The sequence below is a fragment of the Cheilinus undulatus genome, linkage group 7, assembly GCF_018320785.1.
Source record: "Cheilinus undulatus linkage group 7, ASM1832078v1, whole genome shotgun sequence".
Lineage (NCBI taxonomy): Eukaryota > Metazoa > Chordata > Actinopteri > Labriformes > Labridae > Cheilinus > Cheilinus undulatus.
Window position 1 is genome coordinate 47,119,221 of NC_054871.1, and position 26,948 is coordinate 47,146,168.

Below are 26,948 nucleotides of genomic sequence, written 5' to 3' on the forward strand. Positions count from 1 at the left end.
TGTATTAAATCACATATAAATCCATAAATTATTACACTTCATGCCACTTTCTACCTTTGGGTCACAAGTTGGTCCGCCGTCCACACCTCAAAGGAACCACACCAGTGTTTGTTTGGAAGCAAACCGAGGCCCCTGTTTTTAAACGGACCAGAGTCCGCTTGTTTGGTCCACATCAGAGACTGCTCCAAACAAACCGGACTATCTGGGAAAACGGACCAGAGTTCATTTAAAGTGGCCCAAACTGCTCTGGTGTGAATGCAACCCCAGTATTCATATAGTTCTTATGTCATTTCGTTATCAGATGCAATTTTAGACAATTAAAAATCTGCCTGGATATTTCTATACAAAAAAATGCTTAACAGTTATTTTTGGGGTTTTTTTCAATCAACTTAAATATGATCAGGCATGTGGCAATGGCTTTATTGGTTTTCTAGCTAAAATATCACAGCCAGAAGGACATAACATTTAACAGAGTTAAACAATAATACATGGACAGCATTAGAGGACTGCAAAAATAAACTTAAACATGAAATACATTAGACCAGTGGTTATCAACGTGGGGGTCGGGACCCCTTAGGGGGTCTTAGAGGGGGTTGCCAGATGCCTTGCAAAAATAAAGAATATTTCTTAAATTACACATTGCCACTTTACATCAATTTTGCCCAATTTTAACACATTTTTTCCACTTAAAAGCCATTTCTGTAAATTTGAAACCCTTTCCAGCATTTCTGCCAGTTTTTGCCACTTCTAAACCAATTATTGCCACTTTCCACCTATTTTTGCCTCTGTTGACCCATTATCGCCACTATTAACCACCTTTTAGGCCCATTTTTGCCCATTCAGCCACATTTCACTACTTATTATGCCCATTTTTGCCAATTTAACCCATTTCTGTCCATTTTTTTCATATTTTTCTGATTCAGTTATGCCATTTTTGCCAGTTTAGACCAATTTTTCTTCCCATTTCACCAAAATTCCCACCCATTTCAGCCTCTTTTTAATTCCTTTTTACCACTTTTTATTCATGTTTTTGCAACTTTAACCCATTTTTGACAATTTTTTTTATTTTTTTCCTCTTCATCTAATTTTTGCCACTTGTAACCCATTTCAGCTACTTTCAAAATCACATTATACCATCTTTTCCACCTTTTTTTTTTTTTTCCAATTTTTAATCCATTTTAATTCTGTTTTCAAGAAAAAGGGTTTGCATTTTTAAGAAGGTTATTTACTACAAAACAATAGAACATTAAAAAAGTGTTTATTTGATTATAGCAATTATTCAGGTTAATTATGAAATGGATCACAGCTGAACTTTACAATTGACCATGATTTTTCTGATCTCCATGGGCCCCCAGGTTGGCTGGATCCCAGAAAGCTCTCCCCTTTTTCCCCCCCCCCCCCCCCCCATGGGAGGCCTTGTCTACACATGACTACTCTTGAATGCACATGGCTGTTCAACCACCTTCAGGTACAGTGGGGAACCCCAGTCTCTGGCACCTTCATTTTGGGGGTCAACAAGCAGATCGAAAGAAAAACAGAAAATTACATTTTTGGTTTGAATAATGAGTGCATTTGTTTACCTGATTAAATGTTTTTTTTTTTAATGTATTTAATCCAGTCCCAGACATCCTTACATTATTTCTGTGTAAAGACTGATTTTAAAAAGATAACAACTAGCTCTGTCTTGTGTAATAAATAAGAATTTAAAAAGGGGAGAACAACAAAAGAGGAAGGCCTCCCCATGCCTGTGTTCGCCTTGGGCCCTGAAATTGCTAAATCCGCCACTGTGTCTGACATTACAGCTGATGGTGACTGCAGAAAGGAGTGAGCAGCCTTATTCTCTTTACAGCCATGTCCATAAAGGTTTGTGTTTTTATTCCAGGGTAGATGCATCACTCCCAGACCTCAGTGGTTTAGTCACTCTTTACTGCAAACTCCAGGAATGAGATTTTTGGTGTTTTATCATTTAAATGTCCATCTATGATACAAAACACTCCTTGATTCCACTTCTAGATCATAACTCTTATAATCTTCATTGTTTTTAAAAGGATTGTTGTAGATTTTAAAATATGTCTGACTAGTTAAATAATGGTGCCAAAGTGTTGTTTTTGGTTGTGTGCATGTTGGAGGAGGGGAACGTTCATCACTGATAGTTCCTTTCCAATTTCCTCCTAATGAAATAATCTCTGTCTACCTGACCTGATGCATCGCTCTGTAGCCTGGAGTGACGTCTGGACATTAAATTAGAACCACCTTGTGTTTCAGCGGTCAGGATGGCGTGTCTGTGAGCGTTTCCCTCAGACGGAGAGTTTTCCAGCTCCGGCCCTGTGGCCTCGTGTCAAGCATTTGACCTTTTCCTGGTTTTCAGTGTCGAGGCATTTTAGGCGCTCCACTACCACCGTCTGTTTCCATGGAAATGTGGCTTTAAAGGAGCATCCATCACCGCTGAAAGGCTGACCCAGAATACCCAAACACGCCCTGCCCACTCCTGTTAAAATTCCTGCGTGTGGCACTCCGGCCGGGCACGCTCATTCCACGCTACTCCGGTCAGATGAAGCTGAAGGAGAAGCCACCTGTTGCTGTGGAAACACTAGAAAACACAGAGGTCAGACAAGCGTGTCCATGTCATTCCTTACGTGACAGCGGTTTGCCATAAACCCGAGCCGGCGTGGTAATGATACTCTGGCAGTGGGCGTGGCCGACGTTGGGCTCTGCGGACGCTGGTCGAGTACCGATCTGGCCACACTCACAAACGAGGAGGCAGCACAGGAAACCGGGCTTCCAGTAAAAACATGTAATTAGAAACACATTGACTGAGAGCTGCTGGCAAGATACACCCAGCAGGAAGGGATGCACGCCGCGGAAAAAAAAACTCTGAGTGAAGTGGGAGACGAGATCAGTGGGTCACTGGGAAAATCCCACGAGAAAAGCAAATGTTGTGAGACGAAAATGGAAAAGCAGAGAGAGGAGCACAGTGACAGCCAAGACACATCGTTACACAGAGACGGAGAAACGGAGCGCTAATCAGAAACAGACGTCCCAACACCCCGTCTGACCTGTCAGTTAGTTTAGGACAGACAATAACATCCCACTGTTAGAATCACTCCCACTACTGTTTACAAGACGCCGTGAAAATGCCTCTGAGTTTCAGAGAGCGTCACTTTGTCCTGAAGGCTTCACCACAAACAAGCTGAATGTGGGCAGCACGGGGCTCGGCGTGGACCTCGGCGGGGCAGGGCGAGCCCAGCCACGCCCTGCAGGACAGTGTGGTGAACCGAGCTGCAGACGACAGAGCTGCAGGTTAACCCCAAAGAACTAAACTACACTTTTTCTGTGAACAAGTGAGTAGCAGTGAGTCAATCTCTGTAACATTCTGGGCTGAAATATCTCAGAAATGTGCAACACTGCAATACAAGAAACATTTTGGCCTGTACTGTCCAGTTCCTGTTGTTATGTTTAAGCCTGAGCAACGAGATTTAATAGACTTTAATGGCAGCAGTGCATGAGTCATTAATAGGCCGGTGTTTTACTTTAATCAGTCACTGTATTAAATGTAACCTTGCAAAGCAGATGGATACGCCCATTTCCTTGTTTTTCACTGGCGAATCCGTCTTGCAAAGCTCCTGTCTGAACCGTTTGAGCCCGGTTAGAAAGTGACAGGACCAATCAGCGACGAGGGGCAGTACTTTCAGGCACGGCAGAGTCGTGACGTAAACAAGCTGCAGCAGGAGGCCGGTGCAATTATGGCGTAAGAGTTTAGTGTGGGTGCTGCTACAACGTAAGTTTTATCAGAACTTGACGACATTTCTTCATTTAAAGAAGAACAAAGAACGGCAGTGAGTCGTTTCTTTTCAAAAACGACAAAAGTTGAGTACTGACATGTCTGTAATCGCCATGTTTTGCGTTAGTCCTGCGCACGCGCAGCTCGATAGCTGCTACGTCCTGTGTTTTGTTGCTTGTTGGCCCGTAGAGATGCGACAGACAGAATGTTCATCCAATCACACTCCAAGTTTTTTTCAAAGCCTCTGCCTTTTTTCAAACATGTCCTTTTGAAGCTTTCCCAGATGGATGTGTGAAACACATCCATCTGGCGTCAGGTTATGTTAATTGGTGACTTTCAGGCAAATGCATTTGAGAATATCAATGTTACAACAGATGTTAAAAGCAGAGAGTCCTAACAAATTACTTTTTTTCCGTTTTTTTTATACTGTCGTAATGCACTCATCAGACATTTAGAAAACTAAACTAGTACAAATACAGCCGAGGACGCGCTTGACTAAAGTCTCCAGTTTACAGGGTCAGTAGTTGAACTGAAACAATGATCTTATTCCCAGTAGCTCCAGGTTTAAACCTCATCTTCCTAAATAGAACTTGTCTGTCCCAGCTATTTCGACAAGCATGTATGAGATCTTGAAGTAACTTTGACACACTGTATAAATTAGGATAATTATGGACTTACTGGACTATGTAAATTAGTTTGCGTTGCCAAACTTTGTCATTGTTGAGCTGTACTGACTGTCAGATCTGATCTGTTTCAGCTCCTGCACACATGTGCACACTGCAGGCTGCACCTGCACTGCATTAGTTTTCAAGGACATGCACGGCTACAACAGGCCACACACTACAGGATAATCATGCCAATTGTCGTTCTGAATCGTCCCTTCTGACTAAAGGCAGTGAAGGCCAGATTATCGGATGGTTCTTAAGATTATCATGCCAGATTATCCCGTGGTGTGCGGTTTGTTATGAAGGAATGTTTCCCTCTCTTACCTGATAGGTACGAAGCCTAACATGACATGGTCAAAAAATTTAAATTGTGGCCACAATATATCTATACCGTGCACACGGAATACTAATTCATGGCCACGAAAAACTAAACTGTGGCCACAAAATAATAAAATGGCCACGAAATAAGTATATTGTGTGCATGAAATACTAAGGTCTAAGGTAGAGGCAGTAGAAGGGCTAAAGCTACACGATGGAAAGGGGTAGTATGATTGAATTTTACTTTAGCCTGGGAATGAGCAACAAAGACATTCGGAAAAACCTGGCATTGCAAGGAACGATTATCACAGAGAGGCATTTAAACAGAATATTGAGAGCCAGGTTGCTTCACCAGCGGAGGTACGACTTGGACTAGGAAGGTGCGCTTGATTTGCCTACCCAGCTGTCCAGGAATGATATCAACATTATTAATTGGTATTTCATGCGTACATTAAACCTACTTCATGGCCACAAATTAGTATTTCGTGCGCACGCTATAGCTATATTGTGGCCACAATTTTTACCATGTCATGTCTGGGTTTCCGTAGATAGGAGATGCTCTGACTTGAGATTGTCAATATTAAATATGTTCAATATTTATGATCAGAGAAATAACCAATCAGGAGGCAAGTTGACTGACAGAGGAAGTAAAGCAAAAACACAGCCATGGTAACAATAGTAAAAATGAAGCATAAAGTTAACCTGACACGCCAGATGGGAAACCCTTCATACAGTGTTTGGGAAAGGACAGAGCCTTTGACAAAAAACTTAGAGGATGACTGGATAAATGACCTGTCCATCACATCTTTACGGGCCAATCAGAGCAACAAAACACATGACGCTACCCCTACCGAGGAGTAAATTTCATAGAGAACTGCATAACATGGACCATAGACATGTCAGTACACGACTTTTGTTGTTTTTGAAAAGAAAACAACTCAATGCTGCTCCTTGATCATCTTTTAACGAAAAAAAAAGTCATCAAGTTGTGATAAAACTTACCCTTTAGCAGCATCCTCGCTAATGTCTTCCACCATAATTGTACCGGCGTCTTCTCACTGCTTGCTCACTTCCGTGCCTGAAAGTACTGCCCCATGTCGCTGATTCGTCCTGTCCCTTTCTAACCGGGCCCAAACTGTTCAGATGGGAATTTTGCAAGATGGATTCACCAGTAAGAAACACGGAAACGGGGGAATCCATCTGCTTTGCAAGGTTAGCAGAAAGTTAGAGGGACATTAGAAATGGAGGAGAAACTTGCTGATCAGTGGTAATAAAATAAGTGTTTAATAAAATGTAGCCTGCTGTAGGACAGGTCACAGACAAGGGAGGGAGCTGGACCGACTTAGCATGTAGCTAACTAACAGATGACCACAGTGGCTTCTTCACTCTAAAGAGACCGTGCAGTTTGGCATTTTCAGTGTCAAGACCAGGCTGAGACTCCGTTAGTCTGTGAACAGAATCTGTGAGTGTGTGGTGGGCTGAGTTGAGCCTCTCGTTCCACACCACACACTAGTATACGAACAAAACGCCACATGTGAGGTTTGTCACTCTAAAAAAATCAGTTAAGATTTGAAAAATCATTTTGTGTGACAGGCTTAATGCTCAAGGGATGCATAGTCAGTGTCGACTGGTTCATCAGTATTCCTGGCAACCATTACACCCTGAAGACTAAAGAATAGGGCTGGACGATTAAAAAAAAATTCTATCGCGTTTTTTTTTCCCCCAATATTGCAATTGCGATCTAATGTATGATTATTTTTAGGTTCCTCATCCTAGATATTTTTCAATAAAGACAAGAAATGAATTATTACTTACTAAACAATATAATATAGAATATATTGGGACAGAACAAGTTAAAACAAATATCTAATTGTGATTATTTTGGCTCATACTACAAATTTTGACACTAACTGCTGTATTGAAGAGGATTATCATTTTTACATCAATCTTGTTTTAAATGAGAAAACATATTTATTAGTAAAACAGCATTTTATACTTAAAAAAGTTGAAGGTTTGCAATTATGTGCATGAAATCTTTGCTGCAAACTGAGTGACTGTGCAAGAAGGGGACTAGTGAGAGAGGCCACCAAGACACCTAAGACTACTCTGAAGGAGTTACAAGCTTCAGCAGCTGAGATGGGAGAGACTGAATACAACAACTGTTCTTCACCAGTCAAAACTTTATAGGAGAGTGGCACAGAGAAAGCCGCTCTTTAAGAAAACTCTTAAATCTGGGCTAGAGTTCACAAAAAAGGCATGGCCAAGTGCAAACAAGTTCTTTGGTCTGATGAAGTGAAAATGGTACTTTTTTGCCATCAGACATGGCTCATTTGGTCGACACCAAACACCACAAACACACCATCCACACTGTGAAGCACAGTGGTGGCAGCATCATGCTGTAGGGCTGCTTCTCAGCAGCCAGCCCTGGAAGGCTCATAAAGGTTGGGGGTAAAATGAATGCAGCAAAATATAGGAAAATCCTAGAGGTGGATGTTCAGAGTGGTCTAGTCAAAGCTGAGACCTCAATCTAACAGAGAATTTGTGACTGGGCATGAATTGAACTGCTGCATGTATGAACAGCACTCTGTAAATAAAACTACCTTTCCTTTGATTGGTTAGAAGACTTTCAACATTTTCTAACCCCTCACTCTCCATGAGGGCTCCTCTCATACATATGTGGTTGTTTTTGGCTTCTAAAAACCAACATGGCAACTGACAAAAGGGCCTAACAAGCAGATGACAACCAATCAGTGACATCATGGTGGCTATGTCCATTGTTAATACAGTCTTTGGTTAGCAGACGTGATCTAGGAAGCATCGCTCAACAGAAACATAATGTAATGGAAAACATGTCATCAAACATGAACTAAGAGTAATTAGTTAATTGTTAAACAAGCTGCACACAGTCAGAAACGTTCACATAAACATACTGAACTCGTTCTGTGTTTTCAGGGAGCCAAAACCACACATGGCAAGATTTATAGAGTCTAAATGGCGGCTTTTTTGGCGACTTCGACACAGAAAGAATCGCAGCTCGTCAGATTCTCACACGGTTAAAAGCGAGCATCTCTGCAGGGGGACGATGTGAGAAAGAGTCCCAGAGAGAAACCATCAGAGGCTCTTTGGTGTGTGGCTCTACAGATCAGGCGGGTGGTGACTGTGGCCTCAGAAAAAAAGAGCTTTAATTAGCTCTCGATCCCAGCAGACTGCCAACCCTAGAATAGAGGTTAGATTAACAGAGAGAAGTGAACGCTTGTAATCAACTCCCAAAACGGCTCCTTTTAAAGCCCCCACCCCCCAACATCAACAGTTCACAAACACGTAATCAGAGCCAGAGGAGGAAATGGATGTTTGGTAGGTGATGAGGTTTTATACATTTGAAAATACAAACGTGTGAAGTGACAATTCACAGTCAACAGAACCAGAATCAACAGATGGAAAATCTACATCTACCAAAGGCAGAGAAACAACAAAGTGGGTTCAAAAGAAAAGGACTGCACCTCTAATGCATGAATACTGCAGTGAACTAACAGTCATTAACTATGTGAAGGTGGTCTGTAATGCACACTGGTGCAGGACCACCTTTATTAAAAAAACAAAAACAGCAGTTACAGCTAAATGTTGTAACATAATACCAGATTCTTAGCTGCAGATGTGACTTTGTAAAGTAGTACCATTCACATGTGTACGTATTCTCCATCCTATGGAGCGAGGAAACATTTAATAAAAGCCAAATGCATGAAAGTTTTGTGGCCAGTCAGAGTTCTTACAGCTGGAGCCTCAAAACAGCCAATGGATTGGCCAGATTCCATGTCTGTCAACAGGCTGATCCAAAAGTGAAGCCAGATCTCCATTTAAAATGTTGCTTTGCTTTAAAATATTAATGCAGTTTAATTTGGTTTTGAGCTATAATTTTTCTACATTAATAAGCAAAATTTTTTTTATGTTAGATTAGATTTACTTGTGTTATTCCATTCACATTACTTCTTGTTCTCTGTCACTTTCTTCTCCTCCATCTTAATCTTGTTCATTAGTTTATGTAGACTATGTATAAGCCTCATCTTGCTCTCTGTCTCTGCTTTCTTCTCCTCCATCCTCCTAATCTTGCTCTTTACCGTTGCTTTTACCTCTACCATCATCCTCATCTTGCTCTCTGTCCCTGCTTTTCTATCCTCCTTTATCTTCATCTTTCTCTTTGTCCCTGCTTTTCTGTCCTCCATCCTCCACATCTTGCTCTTCGTCCCTGCCTTCTTCTCCTCCATCCTCCTCATCTTGACCCGTGTCCCTGCTTTCTTATACCCATCTTCCTCCTCATCTTGCTCTCTACCATTGCTTTTATCTCCTCTATCCTCCTCATCTTGCTCTCTGTCCCTGCTTTCTTCTCCTCCATCCTCCTCATCTTGCCATCTGTCTGTTTTCTTCTCCTCCACCGTCCTCATCCTTCTTTCTGTCCCTGCTTTCTTCTCCTCCATCCATATCTTGCTTTCTGTTCCTGCTTTCTTCTCCTCCTTCACTATCATCTTACTCTATATCCCTCCTTTCTGCTCCTCCATCCTCATCTCGCTCTTGGTCCCTGCTTCTTCACCTCCATCCTCCTCATCTTGCTCTCAGTCCCTGCTTTCTTCTCCCCCATCTTCCTCCTAACTTTTCCCAAGTTATAAAGGCATTACTTTTTGCTTTACCTATCTCAAAATATGTTTATTATCTGGAGTTTTCCACTGAATGGAGACTTAAAGAAGAGTTATGAGATATTTTGTCTCTAAATTTAAAAATTGCATGTGCTATTATTTAAATTTTTGTAGTGCAAATAAACGCACATTATACAATGTTACCAAAGCATGGCACATTTTTGAGTGGTGTTTTCAAGTAAATGTAGGGATAAGAATAGTAGTACAAAATACTTGGGGAAAAAAGTGCATAGGCGGGGTTAATTATTTTGTCTTCAGCAGTATACAATGGCTACTGGTGGAGCGATTAGCATGGATGTAGCTTTGGCGTTGCCGCAGTTTTATCAGAACTGGGCAACATCTTACTGTTAAATTAGAGATCTGTCTGTCTGTCTGTATGTATGTATGTATGTTTGGACTTACAAACCTCCCTGTTGCTCCAATTGTTATTCATACCTCTCAGAGGACTTCTTGGGTATACTGGGTCGAAACTGGAAGCATGACATCATTAAAATGTATAGATTTTGTATTAAAGTCAAAAATTGCTGTTTTTGCGCTTCGCGTTGGACCCTCGTGAAGGGTAAGTTTCGACTTTTATCTTGACTTGCCCAAAATTATTTTCTCCTTTGAAAGTGGCCATTATCCTCTTCTGTAGAAATCCTCGTGCAAACATAGCGAAAAAGACTATAAAAATAAAGAAATTAAAACTGAACTTTTAAGAGAATTATTTGCATCCAAATATTCCAAATCTGCCTTCCATATTAAACCACAAAACCAATATCTGATCCTGGAATAATGTTTTATTTAATTTAGGAGAAATCTAAGAATGAGAATCTTCCATGACAGTTCAAATCAGCATCAAACAGCACAAAACAACAACAACAATCCTTTCTCTGTAAAGTGTCTTGAGGACATTCAGAACTCAGAAGAAATACAGATCTTTCATGTACAGTATCTGGTTGGTTTTCACCAAGTGGTCTGGTTCAGTGCAGTTTAGTACGGTATGCAGCTTTTAGTGATTCCACTGTAAGAAGATAGGGACGGACCTGGACTGTCCTATGGTCCTTCTGTTGGGTACCAAGCATACCTCTCCAGTGGGTGAGGGTAGATCCAACTGGTGAAACAGATTGGACAAAAGAAAAGTCATGGTAATCACATGGATTTAGAGGGAGTTATTTACAGGCTGTTACAGACCCCACCTACCAAATGAGAGTGCGGTCATCAGCAGTAGCACAAGCAAGATGTAGGTACTGTACCAAACTGTGCCAAACCAGACCACTTGGCAGAAAAGCTCCTTTACAAGACTGAGGAAGATGTGGTGACACCTATAGTCACATTTTTAAATCCCCTCCAACTCCTGTTACATCATCCTGCACCATTACTTCTGTTTTTATACAGAATCTTAATATTGAACATGTCAGACATAAAGAACAGGAGTGAAACAGAACATTAGGGTGTAAACATGTAGGAATCGTGCAAGCTAAAGTGATCAAGTGTACAAAAAGGTCTTTGGTCACAGCTATGGATGGATTACTGATCAGATCGAAGTAAACCAACGGGGTTAGGGGGTCTCTGTTTCTGACATTTGTTTAAAAATCAATTAAACATAAATTAGCTTAAAGACACAAATATGCACAAAAACACAAAGATTATACAAACAAAGAAGCAGAATGTCAATAAAACAGAGAAAAGATCTCAAAGAAACAAAAAAAGAAGCTACAAAACGATAGCTGTTGGGACTAATGCATTACGAAGAAATGTGTAGCTGTACTAAGTTTATTTTTTCATCATGAGTACCAAAGTAGTTAGTTTTGAAATTCAAGTAATCTGTGATATAGTGACGTTTTCAGTGAAGTAGTCCATTACTGGAAAAAAGGACAGCATTTCCCTTTACATTTTTCCTAAGAGAAATAAAAAAGATTACATTAAAAGCTTGTGCACAGTTTCTGTTTCTCTCTGTCAGCAAACTAGCAAGATGTCAGAGTCTGATACTGTAAGCCTGTTCCATAATGCTAACATTAAAATTAGCATCTGTTTTTCAGATTACTGGCTGTGGACAAGGCTAGAGTAGACAGTCAATGGCAGCTGTACAGTCTGCTGCATGCCACCTGGACAACATCATCAAAGTATGAGTTGCAAATGGGGTTTAAACTTTTGACAATGGAAAACTACTTTTACATTTTACTTTTGCAAGTGTGTAGTGCAGTGACATAAAGGCAGTACTCTTGTAAAGAATCACTTTACAGAAAGCAATTTTACCGAACACTGACACACCAAAAGAGAGGAAAACAAAAACCAAGTGATGAATAACAAATAAAAAGGACTGCAAGAAAGAAAGGAATGACAGCAAAAGAGAGAAACAACGAGAGTACAATGAGTTGTAAAATGAAGTAATACAAGAGAATAAGATGCAAAACAAAAAAATATGGCAACAAATGAGGCAAAAACATGTAAAAGAAATAAAAAACCTTCAAAAAATGTTGTCAATAAAAATAAACAGCTGATAAATAAAGACACAAACATCTACAGAGGCACAAAACCACTAAAAAGAGACACAAAATGACTACATACACAGAGCTGCAACACTGCAAAAACTCAAATTTAAGCAAATGTTTTTATCTAACTTCTGGCCTGGAATTATTTTACATCACCTGAACTGCATGGAGATGCTGACATGCCTTAACAAAAATGTGTTGAGAGGGACAATAAATCTTGCAATTAATTCCAATTAAAAAGATAAATAGTGCTCTGATAATGGAACTCGATTAATCACAATTAACTCTATAAATCTCAACAGCCACAATCTGAAACTTCTTGAAATTGATGAGTTTTCATTTAACAGCTTGTGCATTTAACAACTCATGTAATTAAAGGGGATTTGAGAAAAGATTGAAAAGAAATATGTAAAACTTTTGTGTAAATAAAATTTGAAATATGCATGTCCTTTAGATGTAATTAATTAATCAATATCAAAATCCATATGACATTTTTTCATGCCCATAATTCTTTTTAGACATCAGTATAAGAATGGGACAATGTATGCATGTGTGAAATATATTTGGCTGGCATTGAGCAAAAACCTCATATTTCCATTTTTTTTTTTTTTTAATAAACCCAAACAAGTTGAAAAGATTTTTGTTAATGACATCATGTTTTTCAGTAGTAATATGATTCTTTGAGTAATCAATACTCATCCATTTATGTTGACTTAACTTGACTTTTAAAAGTTAAACTGCACTATGAAGACTTGCCTACACTTAAAAATTCTGTTTTTATCCATCTCTGAACAACACGTTTAAGTACTTTTCATAAAGCTACATTTTTTCATCCACTTCAGTTTCCCTTATTTCTGTTAAAGACTTTAATCTTGAACATTGATGCCACCCAAGGCAGTCCTATTTTAGGGACCACACTGGAACAGGAAGTCCTCTTCCATTCAGTGTTAATTTTGACAGCCATTTTTAATTTTGGTCTCAGTCTAAAGTCTTTTGATTACATGTCTTTTGGTTTTAGTCACATTTTAGTCATTTCTACCTTTTTAGTTTTTGTCTAATTTTGGTCGACGAAAACTCCAAAACATTTTATTCTAGTCCATAAAAAGTCCTCATGTGTCAGTCTTTACCTTTAGTCCAAATATTTATTCTCTTGCCTAAATCTGGTACCAAATCATGGTAATGTGTTCTATACACCCTGCTAAACCAGGGGTCACTGATTTCTACAGCTGAGAGGCTAAATAGCTACAGCTGCATTGTTTTTGACAGATTTACCAACAGTGGAGAAATATCAATGATTTTGAATGTCCACTAAAAACCAGATTACATTTTAGTCTAGTTTTAATCATCTTGACGAAAACTAAACTTAATTTTAGTCAGTTTTATAGTCATCTATTTTTGTTAGTCTTAGTCTAGTTTTTGTCATGGACAAAAAGGCTGTCCATGTACAGTTTTAGTCATAGTTTTAGTCCACGATATTAACTCTGCTTCCATCAGTTGTGCGCCACAGGTGGGATTTCTCTAACTGAGTCAGTAACTTCACTAATGGTGCAAAAGTGATAATTCTGCAGATTAGGTAATGCTTGTCAAATTATTTGAGTACAATGACAAAAAATACCTACAATGATTGAGTACTGTTTATTTAAAACTAAAAACGTGTTCAATCAACTCAGCAAAATAGAGCTGAAATAGCGAATTCTTTTTAACAACTGTTTGGTCTTACAGCATTCAGTGTTAATTTAAAATACAGCGTTTTTTTGTTTGTTCCCTGATAAAATCCCTGGTGATTTTGGAGATACGAAGTCCGGCCCAATGCCAGCAATCTATAAGTGTATTAACTGTCCATACTGAAGGGTGAAGGAAGCTTAAAGTTAGATGTGGACACATCAAGTCTCAAAGATCTACCAGGAGATCTTGATCTACAGATTGGTGACCTCTGAGATAACTCATTTAGACTTTATGCTTTCTTCTCCTTAGCTAACCGAGTAAATGCTGCTTTAATTAAGTGAAATGAGTTGTTTTTGACTTGAAATAAAAAATACACTTTGAATTTTGCAGTGAAGATTGCTACATGGAGTCAAAGAAATGTATTTAAAGATGCCAAACAACAAAGAAGAGACTTTAAAAAGAGATGTTAGACACAACAAATGGTGCTTTTACGGCTCAATTTGTTTGACTAATATTTTTTTTTATTCATACGTGGTACCGGTGGTTCCAGGTAAGCTGAGTTCATCCTAAAATGTGACATTACCAACCAAAGTATCACCACTAGGAGCGTCATAAGTGAGATGTCCGACACAGGAGTCAAACCCCAGTTGACTTTACACTGCTATACGACTTCACAAACTCTCCTGTACTTTTCAGCGTTATATTTTCATGCTGCTTGCTCAGTCTCTGGAATAAAACTCGCCAATAAAAAGCTGCAGAATGATAACCAGGTACAGTATCACCTCATTGTCCCCCATTGTGGCTGTGTTGGAAGTAGCAGTTTTGCACGCTATGCTGATGCCCCTTCATTGAGGCGTTACTATTATAGTATACTCTGTAAAGGAAAATGAAGTGCCTGGTTGAGAGTTGAGTCAAGTTGAACCAGTAACACATATGAAAATGCACCAAAAGAGACTCTTTGTTCTGAGACCAGTGGAGTCTGATGGCTCCAGAATCCATCCATGGTGTACGGCGTCTTTTCAGACATGGACAGTAGACACAGATGTACAGTAAAGTTTTCAAAAGGCTGGTCAGAACAAAATCAGAGGTCAGGATGTAACAGTATGAACAGTAAAACTGGTAAGAAAGCAGAAAAACATCTGACATTCAGAGAGCAGACACAGCGGCGGCTCTGCTCCAACATATCTAAAACCATATCTTACAGTACGAAAGAAACACTACAAATGTACAGCCATGTTTCAATCAGGAAATACTCGCCCAAATGTTTCCCATTTCCACATGTATGTATCTTTAATAAGCCAGTCTCTGCTATCTATACATCTGCATATTCTGTATGTAAAGGCCAGGGCGGCTGTATGAACTTTATCTGATAACGTCTGCTCCTGTGAGCCGCTCTAACCCTCCGTCTCTCCGTGGACGTTCTCCATGTGCACTTTGAGGTAGTCGTTCCTGGTGAACTTCTTGTGGCACAGCTGGCACTCTGCCATCGGACGGTTGGGGTTGTGTGTGAGCTTGTGTCTGCTGAGCATCTTCTTTAAGCTGAACGACAGGTCACACACCTAGAAAACACACAGACAGACTGACGTTAGAGGGAAATCACTACAGCAGACCATAGGGCTCAGAGCAGACCTGTAAGAGAGAAAATGCTGGCCTTTTAACAGAAAGTTTGACTGTTTTTCTGCCTATTGTCTCATATAAATCCTTTTATCTGACATGATAAGTCTCATGTACTGCCATTAAGTCATTTAGACTATTGCTACCGCTACATTTTTTGTCATTTTTAGCAACATTGTTTATTATAAAAAAAGCTTTTAGCTAATGATTTAAACATTTCAAGTTTGCAGCTCAGTCCACAATATAAAGTGTTGCAGAAATTGCTTTTAAAAGCTAATAGGTAGATAAAGGTATGGCCTAGTGCTACGCAATTTGGTAAAAATGTCCATCTATCCATCCATTTTCTATACTGCTTATCCCATTGGGGGTCACAAGGGGCTGAAGCCTATCCCAGCTGTCATTGGGCAAGAGGCAAGGTACACCTTGGACTGGTCGCTGAACTGACATGTAGAGACAGACAACCAGGCACACTCACATTCACAACCACAGCATGGAGAATCATCAATAAACCTAATGAGTATGTTTTTGGTGGTGGGGGGAAGCTCACGTACTTAAGTGCAAACTTCACACAGAAACTGAACCAGGGACCTTCTTGCTGTGAGGGAACAGCGCTAACCCCTATGCAGCCCTGGTAAAGATGTGCGATCGCAGTTATACTGGACTTTCAATTTGCAATTGCCATTGTGTTATTATCCATAAATGGTATTATGAGTTTACTTGCTTAGTTACCAAGGAAAATGCAGAGAATAATGATCGTTCTCAACTGCAGACATGTGCACAAGTTTTAGGCATGAAGGGCATGAAGGACACACCACCATTCCTGCCAAGGTCCAGCTTCACAGCATTTCTTTTGACTGGGCCTTTTCACCCCTAGTGACACACCCAGAGACTGCTGCTGGGCAGTTTTCAGGCCCTTGGGACTTCCAAAACACAACCAGGGGCCCATGGCAAACCAACTACCTGCATGGATGGCACCCTAAGCTCATGTCTACTTATTTAAGCTCAGCCTGATTACAGTGGCTGCACTGCTCAAAGTGAGCACTCCAGTTATTCTATTTGGACTAACATAGAAATGTTGGTTTTCTCTAATTTATTATTTTTAGGTTTTTGAAAGCAGGTTGAAATGTGACTAAGATCTAGTGAGGTGACCTTTACTTAAATAATAAGGTAAGTGCACTAATTCTACTGTAATAAATAATTTAATTGTGATAATGAATGAGCAGTTGGCAGCAAGAAAGATACACTCTTGATTTATATCTTAGAATTGTAGTGTTATTTCACAATTAAGTTAACATACACTATATTGCCAAAAGTATTCACTCACCCATCCAAATAATTGAAATCAGGTGTTCAAATCACTTCCATGGCCACAGGTATATAAAATCAAGCACCTAGGCATGCAGACTGTTTCTACAAACATTTGTGAAAGAATGGCTCACTCTTAGGAGCGCAGTGAATTCCAGCGTGGTGCTGTGATAGGATGCCACCTGTGCAACAAGTCCAGTGGTGAAATTTCCTTGCTCCGAAATACTCCACAGTCAACTGTCAGTGGTATCATAACAAAGTGGTAGGCCACGTACAATGATGGAGTGGGGTCAGTGGATGCTGAGGTGTACAGTGCGCAGAGGTCGCCAACTTTCAGGGTCAATTGCTACAGACCTTCAAACTTCATGTGGCCTTTAGATTAGCTCAAGAACAGTGCGTAGAAATTTTCATGGAATGGGTTTCCATGGCCGAGCAGCTGCATCCAAGCCATACATCACCAAGTGCAATGCAAAGCGTCGGATGCAGTGGTGTAAAGCACACCGCCACTGGACTCTAGAGCAGTGGAGATGCATTCTCTGGACTGACGAATCACGCTTCTCCATCTAGCAATCTGATGGGTAAGTCTGGGTTTGGCAGTTGCCAGAAGAACGGTACTTATCTGACTGCGTTGTACCAAGTGTAAAGTTTGGTGGAGGGGGGATTATGGTGTGGGCTTGTTTTTCAGGAGCTGGGCTTGGCCCCTTAGTTCCAGTGAAAGGAACTCTGAATGCTTCAGCATACCAAGAGATTTTGGACAATTCCATGCTCCCAACTTTGTGGGAACAGTTTGGGGATGGCCTCTTCCTGTTCCAACATGACTGTACACCAGTGCACAAAGCAAGGTCCATCAAGACATGGATGGGAGAGTTTGGTGTGGATGAACTTGACTGGCCTGCACAGAGTCCTGACCTCAACCCAACAGAACACCTTTGGGATGAATTAGAGCGGAGAGCCAGGCCTTCTCATCCAACAACAGTGTGTGACCTCACAAATGTGCTTCTGGAAGAATGGTCAAAAACTCCCATAAACACACTCCTAAACCTTGGCGATATAGTCTGTCTGTCTGTCTGTCTGTCTGTCTGTCTATCTATCTATCTATCTATCTATCTATCTATCTATCTATCTATCTATCTATCTATCATTTGAGTTAGACTTCTCTAATAAATAGATTTTCTCACAGTTGGGTTTACCCAGGCTCAGTCAAAGTCACTGAATAAAATGTACATCTCGCGCTGTGGAGCTAGGAGACAGAAATATTTTTTCTCCCCATAGCGAGAGTGAATGCATGCATCTTAACATCCATCATAAATGAGCCATTTTACACTGTACAAATGACTCCATCGTCCTCTATCAATCACCATAATCCGCCTCTGGCTGCTGTTCAGCTGCAGTTTAACACACGGCTCGAAGATCACAGCATGTGTCCTCCTCACTCCATCTGTGGAGAGCTGCAGCTCCATGAATTACATTCAGAAAATCTCACAGACAGCCTGCATCTGTGGCCCAAAATTAAAGACCTTTGAAAATGTGAAAATGTTTGATTTTCAGAGATTGTTTCATCTACAGTGCATCTTTGTTTATAGCTATAAAATATATAAAAAGCTTTACCATCTAAGAAGAATCAAACTGTCTTCAAATCTGATCCAGTGTTGTTAAAATTTAAAATACTAGATAAGTGCATCAGCGAGGAGAGAAGCCTCCTTGTCTCATGGCTGCGCAGATGTTTGTGGATGCTTCTACATTTTTAAAGCCGCTTTGACAGACGCTCGGTCTGGAAAATGTTCCTGGAAATACTCGATACTTTTGTCTGTCTCAAAATCCAAACCAAAAATAAAATCCACATGTTATTTTTATCTCCTTTAATACTTTAGCACTGAATTATTTACATGAAAAAGTCTCACAGCTGTGTCCAAGCATCCACATGAGAATGGGATGTAAGAGACACTCTGGTGATGCTTCAGTGACGATGAATAGGAGACTGATTCTGTGGTCTAAAACAACAACTGGAGAGCGTTTTGGGGGGATAAGGGCACATTTTCTGGTTTACATCTCCAAAGCGATGCCAGTGATTGAGGTTTGTTTGGGTGTTAAAGCTCAGAAGAGAATCTAAGAACACAGCTAAGGCTGATGGATGACAGGGTTTTGGTTTTCTATGAAGAATTGGGAGATTTATGGATACTAGATTTAAGACTTGGGACTACAGTCACTGGCTGAGCCCCTCAGTTCAAAATAAGACACAAATTTAGCTTTGCTTGAGAAGAAAAAATATATTTAATGATCCTAACTCTGTTCTGAGGGTGTTAAGTATACCAGAACAATTTGGCTCAGAGAATAGTGATTACATTAACACTACAGACCCTGCATGCACATATAAGGACACAACATTTTGTCTCTCATACAACACAGTAATCCTTTCTGCTGGTAGTATTTGGAAATAATTATCTAGGAAGTCTTTTGGCATCTACGTTTGAAAGGATGGGAGATTTGCCTTAAAAAATTTTAAGAACTTTCACTTAAATTTTAGAAATTTTTTGGGTCTTTTGGAGAATTTGCTTAAAATTTTTAAAGATTTTCAGGGAGATTTTGGAGACATCTTTGTGTATTTTAGAGAGTTTCATTGGAGGTTCTGAGGGGAATTTGCTTTGGAACTTTTGGGCATTGTCATGGAAATTTGTTTGGATAATTTGAGGATAATTTGTCAATTTTCAGACATTTCTGTGGAAATGTGGGCAATACTGTAAATGGGAATTTTTTGGTTCTAGGTGTGCTTCACCTTTAATTTTTGATTAGATTTCAATTGTTGGAGGAAATTTTGTTTTTAGGTATTTCTATTAATATTTTGGGAAATTTCTTTTTGTAAATTTCAGGGAATTTGTTTGGGAATTTTGGGGTAGGGTTGTCCTTTGAAAATGTACAAGAAATTAATTGAAATTTCAGGGAATCTCTTTGGATATTTGGGGGAATTTTTCCACATTCCATATAATTTCTAGGGATTTTTTCATTGTATCATTATGCTCTAAGTTAAAGTTTCACTTAAAAGTTAAAAGAATATTTGAGAAAATTCTGAAAACATTTTATTGGACACTATAGAAATATGTTAAAGGATGTTCACAGAAAAGTTAGGAAATTTCTTTAATTATTTTGGAGAATTTGCTTGGAAATTTCCAAGTATTTTCATGGAGGTTTTGAGTGTTAGGAGGAAATTGTAAATATTCAGGCCTTTACATGGAAATTTGGGCAGTATGTGGGACATTTTCGCAAATTAGATTTAAGTTGTTGGAGGAATCTTGTTTGTAACTTTTAGTTTTTTTATGGATGTTTGGGATATTTACTGTAGAAAATTTTGGAGAAATTGTTTGGTAATTGCAGGGCAGGGGTGCCTTTTGAAATTTTTCAAGAACTTTCATTGAAAGTTCTCAGATTTGTTTGGATATTTTGGACAAATTTCTGACTTTGAATTGAATTTTTCAGGAAGTTTTTATCTGGATGTTAAGGATTTAGGATAAAGTTTCCTTAAAAAAACGGAAGGAATATTTGATGACATTTTGAGTCCTTCTATAGCGCTTTAGAAATATGTTGCAGAATTTTCATAGAAAGTTTGGGAATTTCTTTGGATTATTTTGTAGAATGTGCTTGGAAATTTTCAGGTTTTTTCATGGAGATTTGGGGGAAAAATTTGTACATTTTGGAGAGTTTCATTGGGGTTTGGGGGGAGATCTGCTTTAGATTTATGGGCATTTTCAGGCTGTTTGGGGTAATCTGTTGGAATATTTTCAGGTATTTTCGGGAAATTTAAGCAATTTGTTGGTATTTTTGGGGGAGAAAGATTTAAAGGGTTGGGAGAATTTGGTTTGTAACTTCTAAGTATTTTCATCGGTATTTGTAATTTATTTTTATTTTTATTTTTTGAGGGGGGGTGTGGATTGGGGTAGGGATGTTCTTTGAAATTTCAAAATTTTTCATTGAACTTTCAGGGAATTTGTCTTGATATTTGAGTAAATTTTTCAACATTTTATTGAATTTTTGGGGGATTTTTTTTATTTTAATGTTTATTTTAAATTTTCACAGAAATGTTAGGTAATTTCTTTGTAATTTTGGGGAATATATGCAGATTTTGAAAAGAAAATTCAGAACCTTCAGTGGAAATTTTGTTGATGCTTGGCCTCAACAAGTCCTAGCTGACCTTCATCAAAATAAAAGACATCACCATAGCTCCCTCAATGACTGACACCAGTTTTATCTAAATGCAGACCTTCAACAACTGACCAACAGGCTGACTCAGCCAAAAAGTCTGCTCTAAAGCCTCTCTGCTGCTGTATTTTCTGCAGGAACGAGATTTATGGACATCATTTTATTCAAATCTAATTCCTACTCAAAGACAAGGCCGAGCTTTTAAACTCATCAGGTTGTACTGATCCCATATAAGATGGGGAAACTAAAAATGCATTCCATACAAAAGCTCAGGTCACAGGAAATATATTTTTGTAATAGTTGGGTAGATTTTCATCATTCTGAAATGAAAAGAGTCTTAAGATTCAATTGTGGTTTTTAAAACAAGACGCAGGACAAACGCAGTAAATTAGCCTTCATGTACGTTTCAAACTTTAAACGATGATGAAACCCAGAATAGTAAAAGTTTGCTCGGAGCATGGACAACATCTTCTGTCTCACATATACACACCCCCTGGTCTCTGAGAGTAATTACTGTGCAGCGGTATTATAAGCAGACGGTAATTTCTCCCTCTGATCCTCTCAATGTGTTTACGTGAGATCAGTCCGCCTGGCCCCTCAAGAGAACCGAGATCACTATCTGCCTCTAACTGAGCCCCCCAAACCCCCTTTAACTCTTCACATCTGGCCCCGTGCCATCACGCGGGGATCACTCACATCACATTGGAAAGGTTTCTCTCCCGTGTGGGTCCTCATGTGCTCGTCCAGCCCTCGTTTCTGGCTGAAGGCTTTGTTGCACTCGCTGCATTTATACGGCTTTTCCTGCAGAAACAGAAACACATGCAGAGTGGTCAGCTTATAACACATAGATCCCTAACTGCAACACATATGGATGAAAGCTGGAGTGTCTATTAGGGCAGTGAAATAATACACACATGTGCATGGAAGGAAAACAAACAGTACAGCACAGAGGAAAATACACGGTGTGGAAATACTTCGGTAAAATATGCAGACAGTCACAGAGGGTGGGTGATTAACCATTATAAAATCTGTGTTGATAAAAATTATAAACTTCAGAAGTTTTCTACTCACATGGACAGATCTTATGATGTTTTATACAGCAGGAGGAAACATCACAATAAACAGGCACGCTGCTGTTTGTACATCAGACATCAAATGTTTGACATGACTGCTTCTTACTGTTTCAAGAAAAACCCACCAGCTCTGATTGTTTAAAAATTAAACACTTCTCTGGATGAAGAATTTTATCCTTCAAATGTCTGAAATTTGTGAAACAAGCTGCACATATTTCAGCAGCTAGTCTCCATAGACCAAACAAAGAAAAGGTAAGTCAAGGCTAGGTTACAGAACACATTAAAATTTCTTTTAATTTTGTATCTGTTCTGTTCTGAAGTCTCTGACTACTGATTCTTAGCTTCCTGATGGGCACAGATTCACCTGCTGGTCTCACCTAGTTAAAGTGGATTCTGTTTACTACAAAACCCAGAGCTTCTTACTAGGATTTAGGCTCACAGTTTGACCCGTCTGTGTTGGATATAGCCTTAAGCTGCCCTGGAAACCCACTGCAAGGATGCTGTGGTAGAAAATGTACTTGCAATCTTTACACTGTGAAACTGACAGATGTTTTCAGTCTGTTTTTACAGTTATGAAGAGAAACAATCAGAAAAAATGGAAATAAAATAAGAACACCAAAGAGAAAAATAATTCTAAAATCCAGTCATGAGCTGATAAATGCCCAAAGAGTCACAATAAGATAGTGGCCTTCTCAGTTAAAACAAAACAGGTCAATTTTTCCCACTTCACTGCAAAGTTTACTCCATTAACCCCCTAATCCAGTGGATCTCCAATGGTGTGGCAGGCACACTGATGTGCTTGAGGCAAGTCAGGCCTTGTTTGTACTTGTTTGCATGATTACTTTGATTGTACAGCAACTGAAGATACTTTTACATGTGTTTGCACAGGTATTTTATGATCCTATCACTGATATAGGAAACCATTGTTATGATAATATAATTCTAAAACTTGCTGGTATTTTCTAGCTATGCCTTTATTTCATATGTACATATTTTGGATAATAAGGTCTAAAAATGCTTAAAAATGGGTGCAGAAAGTTTTAGATTAGCAGCAGCAGACCTCTTTAATCAACAACTGTAAATACAGTAGATGCATGTTGCAAAAACATGCATATAGGGTGTACTTGTGTACTCCAGTTGTTCCCAAATGGTGAAGGCCTTGAATGTCTAGGTGTGTGTTGTGGATTTGAACAACCATGCAGTATTACTACAATTATACATGTAACAAAGGCATGTTAAAGAGGATATTTTGCATGAATATGAAGAAGGTATGCCTTGAGATTTTGTCTCAATCTTAGGTGTACCTATGTTTCACTGCATTAGAGTGACTGGTGCATCCATAATGCTGCACGGACAATCAGGAATTTGAGGGCAAATTCCTGAATTCTGAGTCTGCAGGTTCTGTTCATGCCAGTTTTGCTCCAGAGTGGAGCACAGCACAGCTGAGATTATTTCAGAGCATGCAGGAATACAGGGAAAATTATACAAGCAGCACATTTCTCTGCCTCTCCAACGTTGATTTGTTATTTTCTTGCTTCCTGTTTTGATGTAATGTTGACAAAAAGATGAGATAAACCACTGGAAGTCTGTAAATGGTATTTTATTTTCAAATTGACTGGCTGGACTGTGTATTTCTGTGTCTGTCTTCCTGTTTGGTTGGATTTATGTGTGCTGGAAATGTACTTGGCGTATTTAGGGACAAAGCAGAGTGGAGACAGACGGCAGTGGAATTAAAAAGAAGACTAGGAAGGACATGATTTGCTCTAGAGAGGGCAGACATGGAATATATGAAATTTGGTAGTTAGAAGAGTCGCCTAGGGCAAAAATAAAGTATATGGTTGAATTTCTTTGATGCAAGATAACAGTATCAGTTTTTATTAACAGCCCAAAAAAAAAAGCCAATTTTTATTGTGTTTTTCTGTCACTTTGTACGGCCCTAACTCACCCTCTGACTCTGATCCCCTCCCTCTCTTCACACCCGGTGTTCTCCCTGGGAGCCTATGAAGATATGGAATGAAAGATTGTACAGCCCCTGCAGTAGGGAGGAAATGACCGGCGTAGGGGCCATCAAAACCACATGGATTCCTCCAAAGAGAAAGGAAAACACGGCACAGAAAGTCTCTTTGAACATGTATCAGACTCTGGCTCTCTGCGGCTGTAGAATATCACGGCTCTGTCTCCACACCTCATCAGTTTACCAAAGAACATTTCCTCTGAGCCGTTCGGAGGCCCGCCTCGGTGTCAGTCACAGCGGCTATCTCACCGTGGGTGTGTTTGGACTAAAAACTTCAAGTATGAGCGCGTTAATGTGTGGTGTGAGGGGAAACAGCGGTGCCACCTTAAAGACTCGGGGAGAAGTGAGAAGTGTGCAGATAGCAGCCGTTTGTTCCCAGTGTCACTCTTTGGGAAGCTGTTTTTGACAAGTCTGGCTGATAGCGAAAAGGCTCTACCCATTTGAAGCTTAGTTGTCATGGGAACGGGGTGAATGCAGGAAGTAAGGGTCCTGGGAAAGGCGCTATCATGTGGGCGGGGCAAGGAGCGCCCAATGACACAAGATACAAAAGGAGGTAAAGATCAGGTTCACTGCGCGTGTGCGTGTTTAAGTATGCAACTGTTTGTGTGGCTGAATGAAGGAGTGGTGGTGGAAATAAAGCAGCGAGCGAGCGTGTGCGTGAGAAAGCGGCCTGGAGGAAACACGCCGTCATGATCTGTGTGATGCTAATTTCCAAGAATCACCCAGGAATGAATGGTTCCTGTATGACAAAGGAAAAAAAAACTCCCCAGGGTCAGAGTTTAAAGGTTAAGAAACACATGGATGGACTTAGGTGATGGGCTCTACCCAGAATGCATCACTGTGACCCCAGTAACATCGAACATCTGTACCTGGTGCCCTTCACTCTCCAGCAGCTGTTCACTGGCTGATCTTTGCCCTGACCTTTCGTCTGAATCAGACCACTCAGAGCACAGAGCGCCTCTATAAATGCAGAGATGGAGTTTGGTTTATTTACTCCAGAGCAGCGGCTCGTCTCCTGTGGCACGTTTAATGCCTGTGTATTTGTAAAGCAGCACGCCAACAGGAAGTCATTGAGCTCCATTAGGCTTCAGGGTGAAGTTACAAATCAACAGACAGCTCACTAACACAATAGTATCTATTATACTGCGAGAATAATATAACTCAACGGCAACAATGGAGGTCAGTTTTATCACATTCACCGAAGAGAGTTCTGTAGGAGCTCATTTTCATCAGGATGTAAAAAACTCAACTGAAATTTTATGACATTTGTTATTGCTTGTCTTAAGAATAACCACAGATTAAACAAACTAAATAAGCAATCAAAAGCAGTGTTAGACTATTTACTCAATATTCTGCAGAGAAAAGTTTACAAAGGAGTCTGGTTTCTCTAAAAATAGCAATGCAGCAGCAGTTTCCAGCTAAAATGAAGCCTTGCATATAAACCAAACGTCCATCCTGATTGGAATCATTTATGTAATGTTGCCACACACTTAGAGAAATAATCTTCGATCCAGGGATGAAACGGTTATCCAGAATAGGTGGTAATACCGGTGTACCAGGGTATTAAACAATAGCCAGGGCTTTAAATTGTGATTAAGACAGTGTGCTATGGTTTTCCAGCTTTATTTGCCCAAGGCATACCTGAGCTCAGGCAAAAATCTCAAGGCACTATCTATACAAAATAGCCTCTTAAAACATCTTACAGTAAATCAAGTAGGGCGGGGCAATTATGGCAAAAATCCAAATCACGATGAATTGCACTTTTTACCTCGATTATGATTGATGTACGATTATCCCACCCCCCATCTGTGACTCTGTTTGTGCTGTAAATATTTGTATAATTTTAAAACAAATAACTGAAAGGAACATGCAGTGATTAACAATTTATGGTTATTAATTGAAATCAAAACAAACATCAGCTGAAATGATTATCATTATTATTATTTTTTTTAAGATTTATTTCTGGGGATGTTTGTGCCTCTATTTTGATAGAGGAGGACAGTGGATAGACTCGAAAACAGGGATGAGAGCAGGGGAGAGACATGCGGGAAAGGGCCTCAGGCTACATTTTCCTAGAAAAGTACAAAATAAACAGCTGGTATTTCTTGCTAACAGAATAAATTATTTCTATATTACTGTACTGTAGTGTTAGAGTTTTAGCGGACTGGATGGGACAGTGTCATGTGACTACTAATTTCCCTTTTGGGTCTCTGGCAGGCATCATGCCTTGTGACACCTGGCTTTCTGTCACATGACTACTACAGCCAGTAGTGTGTTTTTAAGGGGGTTTGCATTACTAGAGATAGAATTACAAGGAAAAAATTGAAATAATTGACAGGGAAGGTTAATGTCGGTTAGAAGCTACGAATGTTGGCTTTGATTATTTTTCGATTGATTGCCCAGCCCTAAAACCAAGCATATAGCATTAGCTAGGGCGGTCCACAGTGCCAAGCACAGCCATAAAACTGAGCTCAGCTGATCTCATGCAAGCCCGTATCAGCTGACAGCGAGTTGATTCGCTTCTAACCATGCTATTGTCAAATCGCACCCATGCTGACTATTTTAGACTGCTATAGCCTGGCTATGCCTCCATGCTCCCTCTGCAAGCTGCTTTTTACAACCCTCCTCCACCCCAGCTCCTCCTTTATTCTGCCACTGACTTTATCAGTGTCATTCTGTTGTCACTGATGCCTGCTCTGTGGTTTTGCTGCTTCCCTCTCTGCCTCAGGCTTTCCTTGCAGGCACAGGAACATGTGCTGTTCCTGTTAAATGCAGAGGGATCCCAGAACAGTCAAATTATGAATAACAGCAATCAGTGCAAATTTACAACTGCTAATAAAGAAAGAAGATTTATAACTGTAAATCATTTGTGTTTCTTGACCAAGTGGTCCTGACTGAACTGAACCACTGCTCTAGAATATGTGTCCATTTCCATCTGAAGCATCACTGACTGTGAGTGAGGATGCTTTAAAAGTAATGACAGAACTCCTGTTAATGATGACGGGCTATTTTGGCAATGAATGCATGCATATTTACCAGCGGTTTTAGACGTGTGCATCATGGCCTAGCACCACTTTGGCACCTTTACCGCTGTTATAACGGGCTCCATGGCAACATAGACTTAAAAAAACACCTTTGTTTCTTCTTTCCGGGTGTAGAT

At 39.8% G+C, this 26,948-nt stretch overlaps 1 protein-coding gene across 2 annotated transcripts in view; it reads right to left on the reverse strand.

Annotated features, from left to right (window-relative positions):
• Window positions 1-13,304: 13,304 nt before the first annotated feature.
• The window catches only part of prdm5 (PR domain containing 5), an 82,945-nt gene continuing 69,301 nt past the window's right edge, over window positions 13,305-26,948 (reverse strand). For both annotated transcript variants that reach the window (XM_041790772.1, XM_041790771.1), the window contains exons 15-16: window positions 21,398-21,502; window positions 13,305-15,150 (exon numbers count right to left, since the gene is read on the reverse strand). In XM_041790772.1, coding sequence (XP_041646706.1) covers window positions 14,986-15,150; window positions 21,398-21,502 — 270 coding nt within the window. In that variant the 3' untranslated portion in view covers window positions 13,305-14,985. The remainder of the gene's footprint in view (window positions 15,151-21,397; window positions 21,503-26,948) is intronic.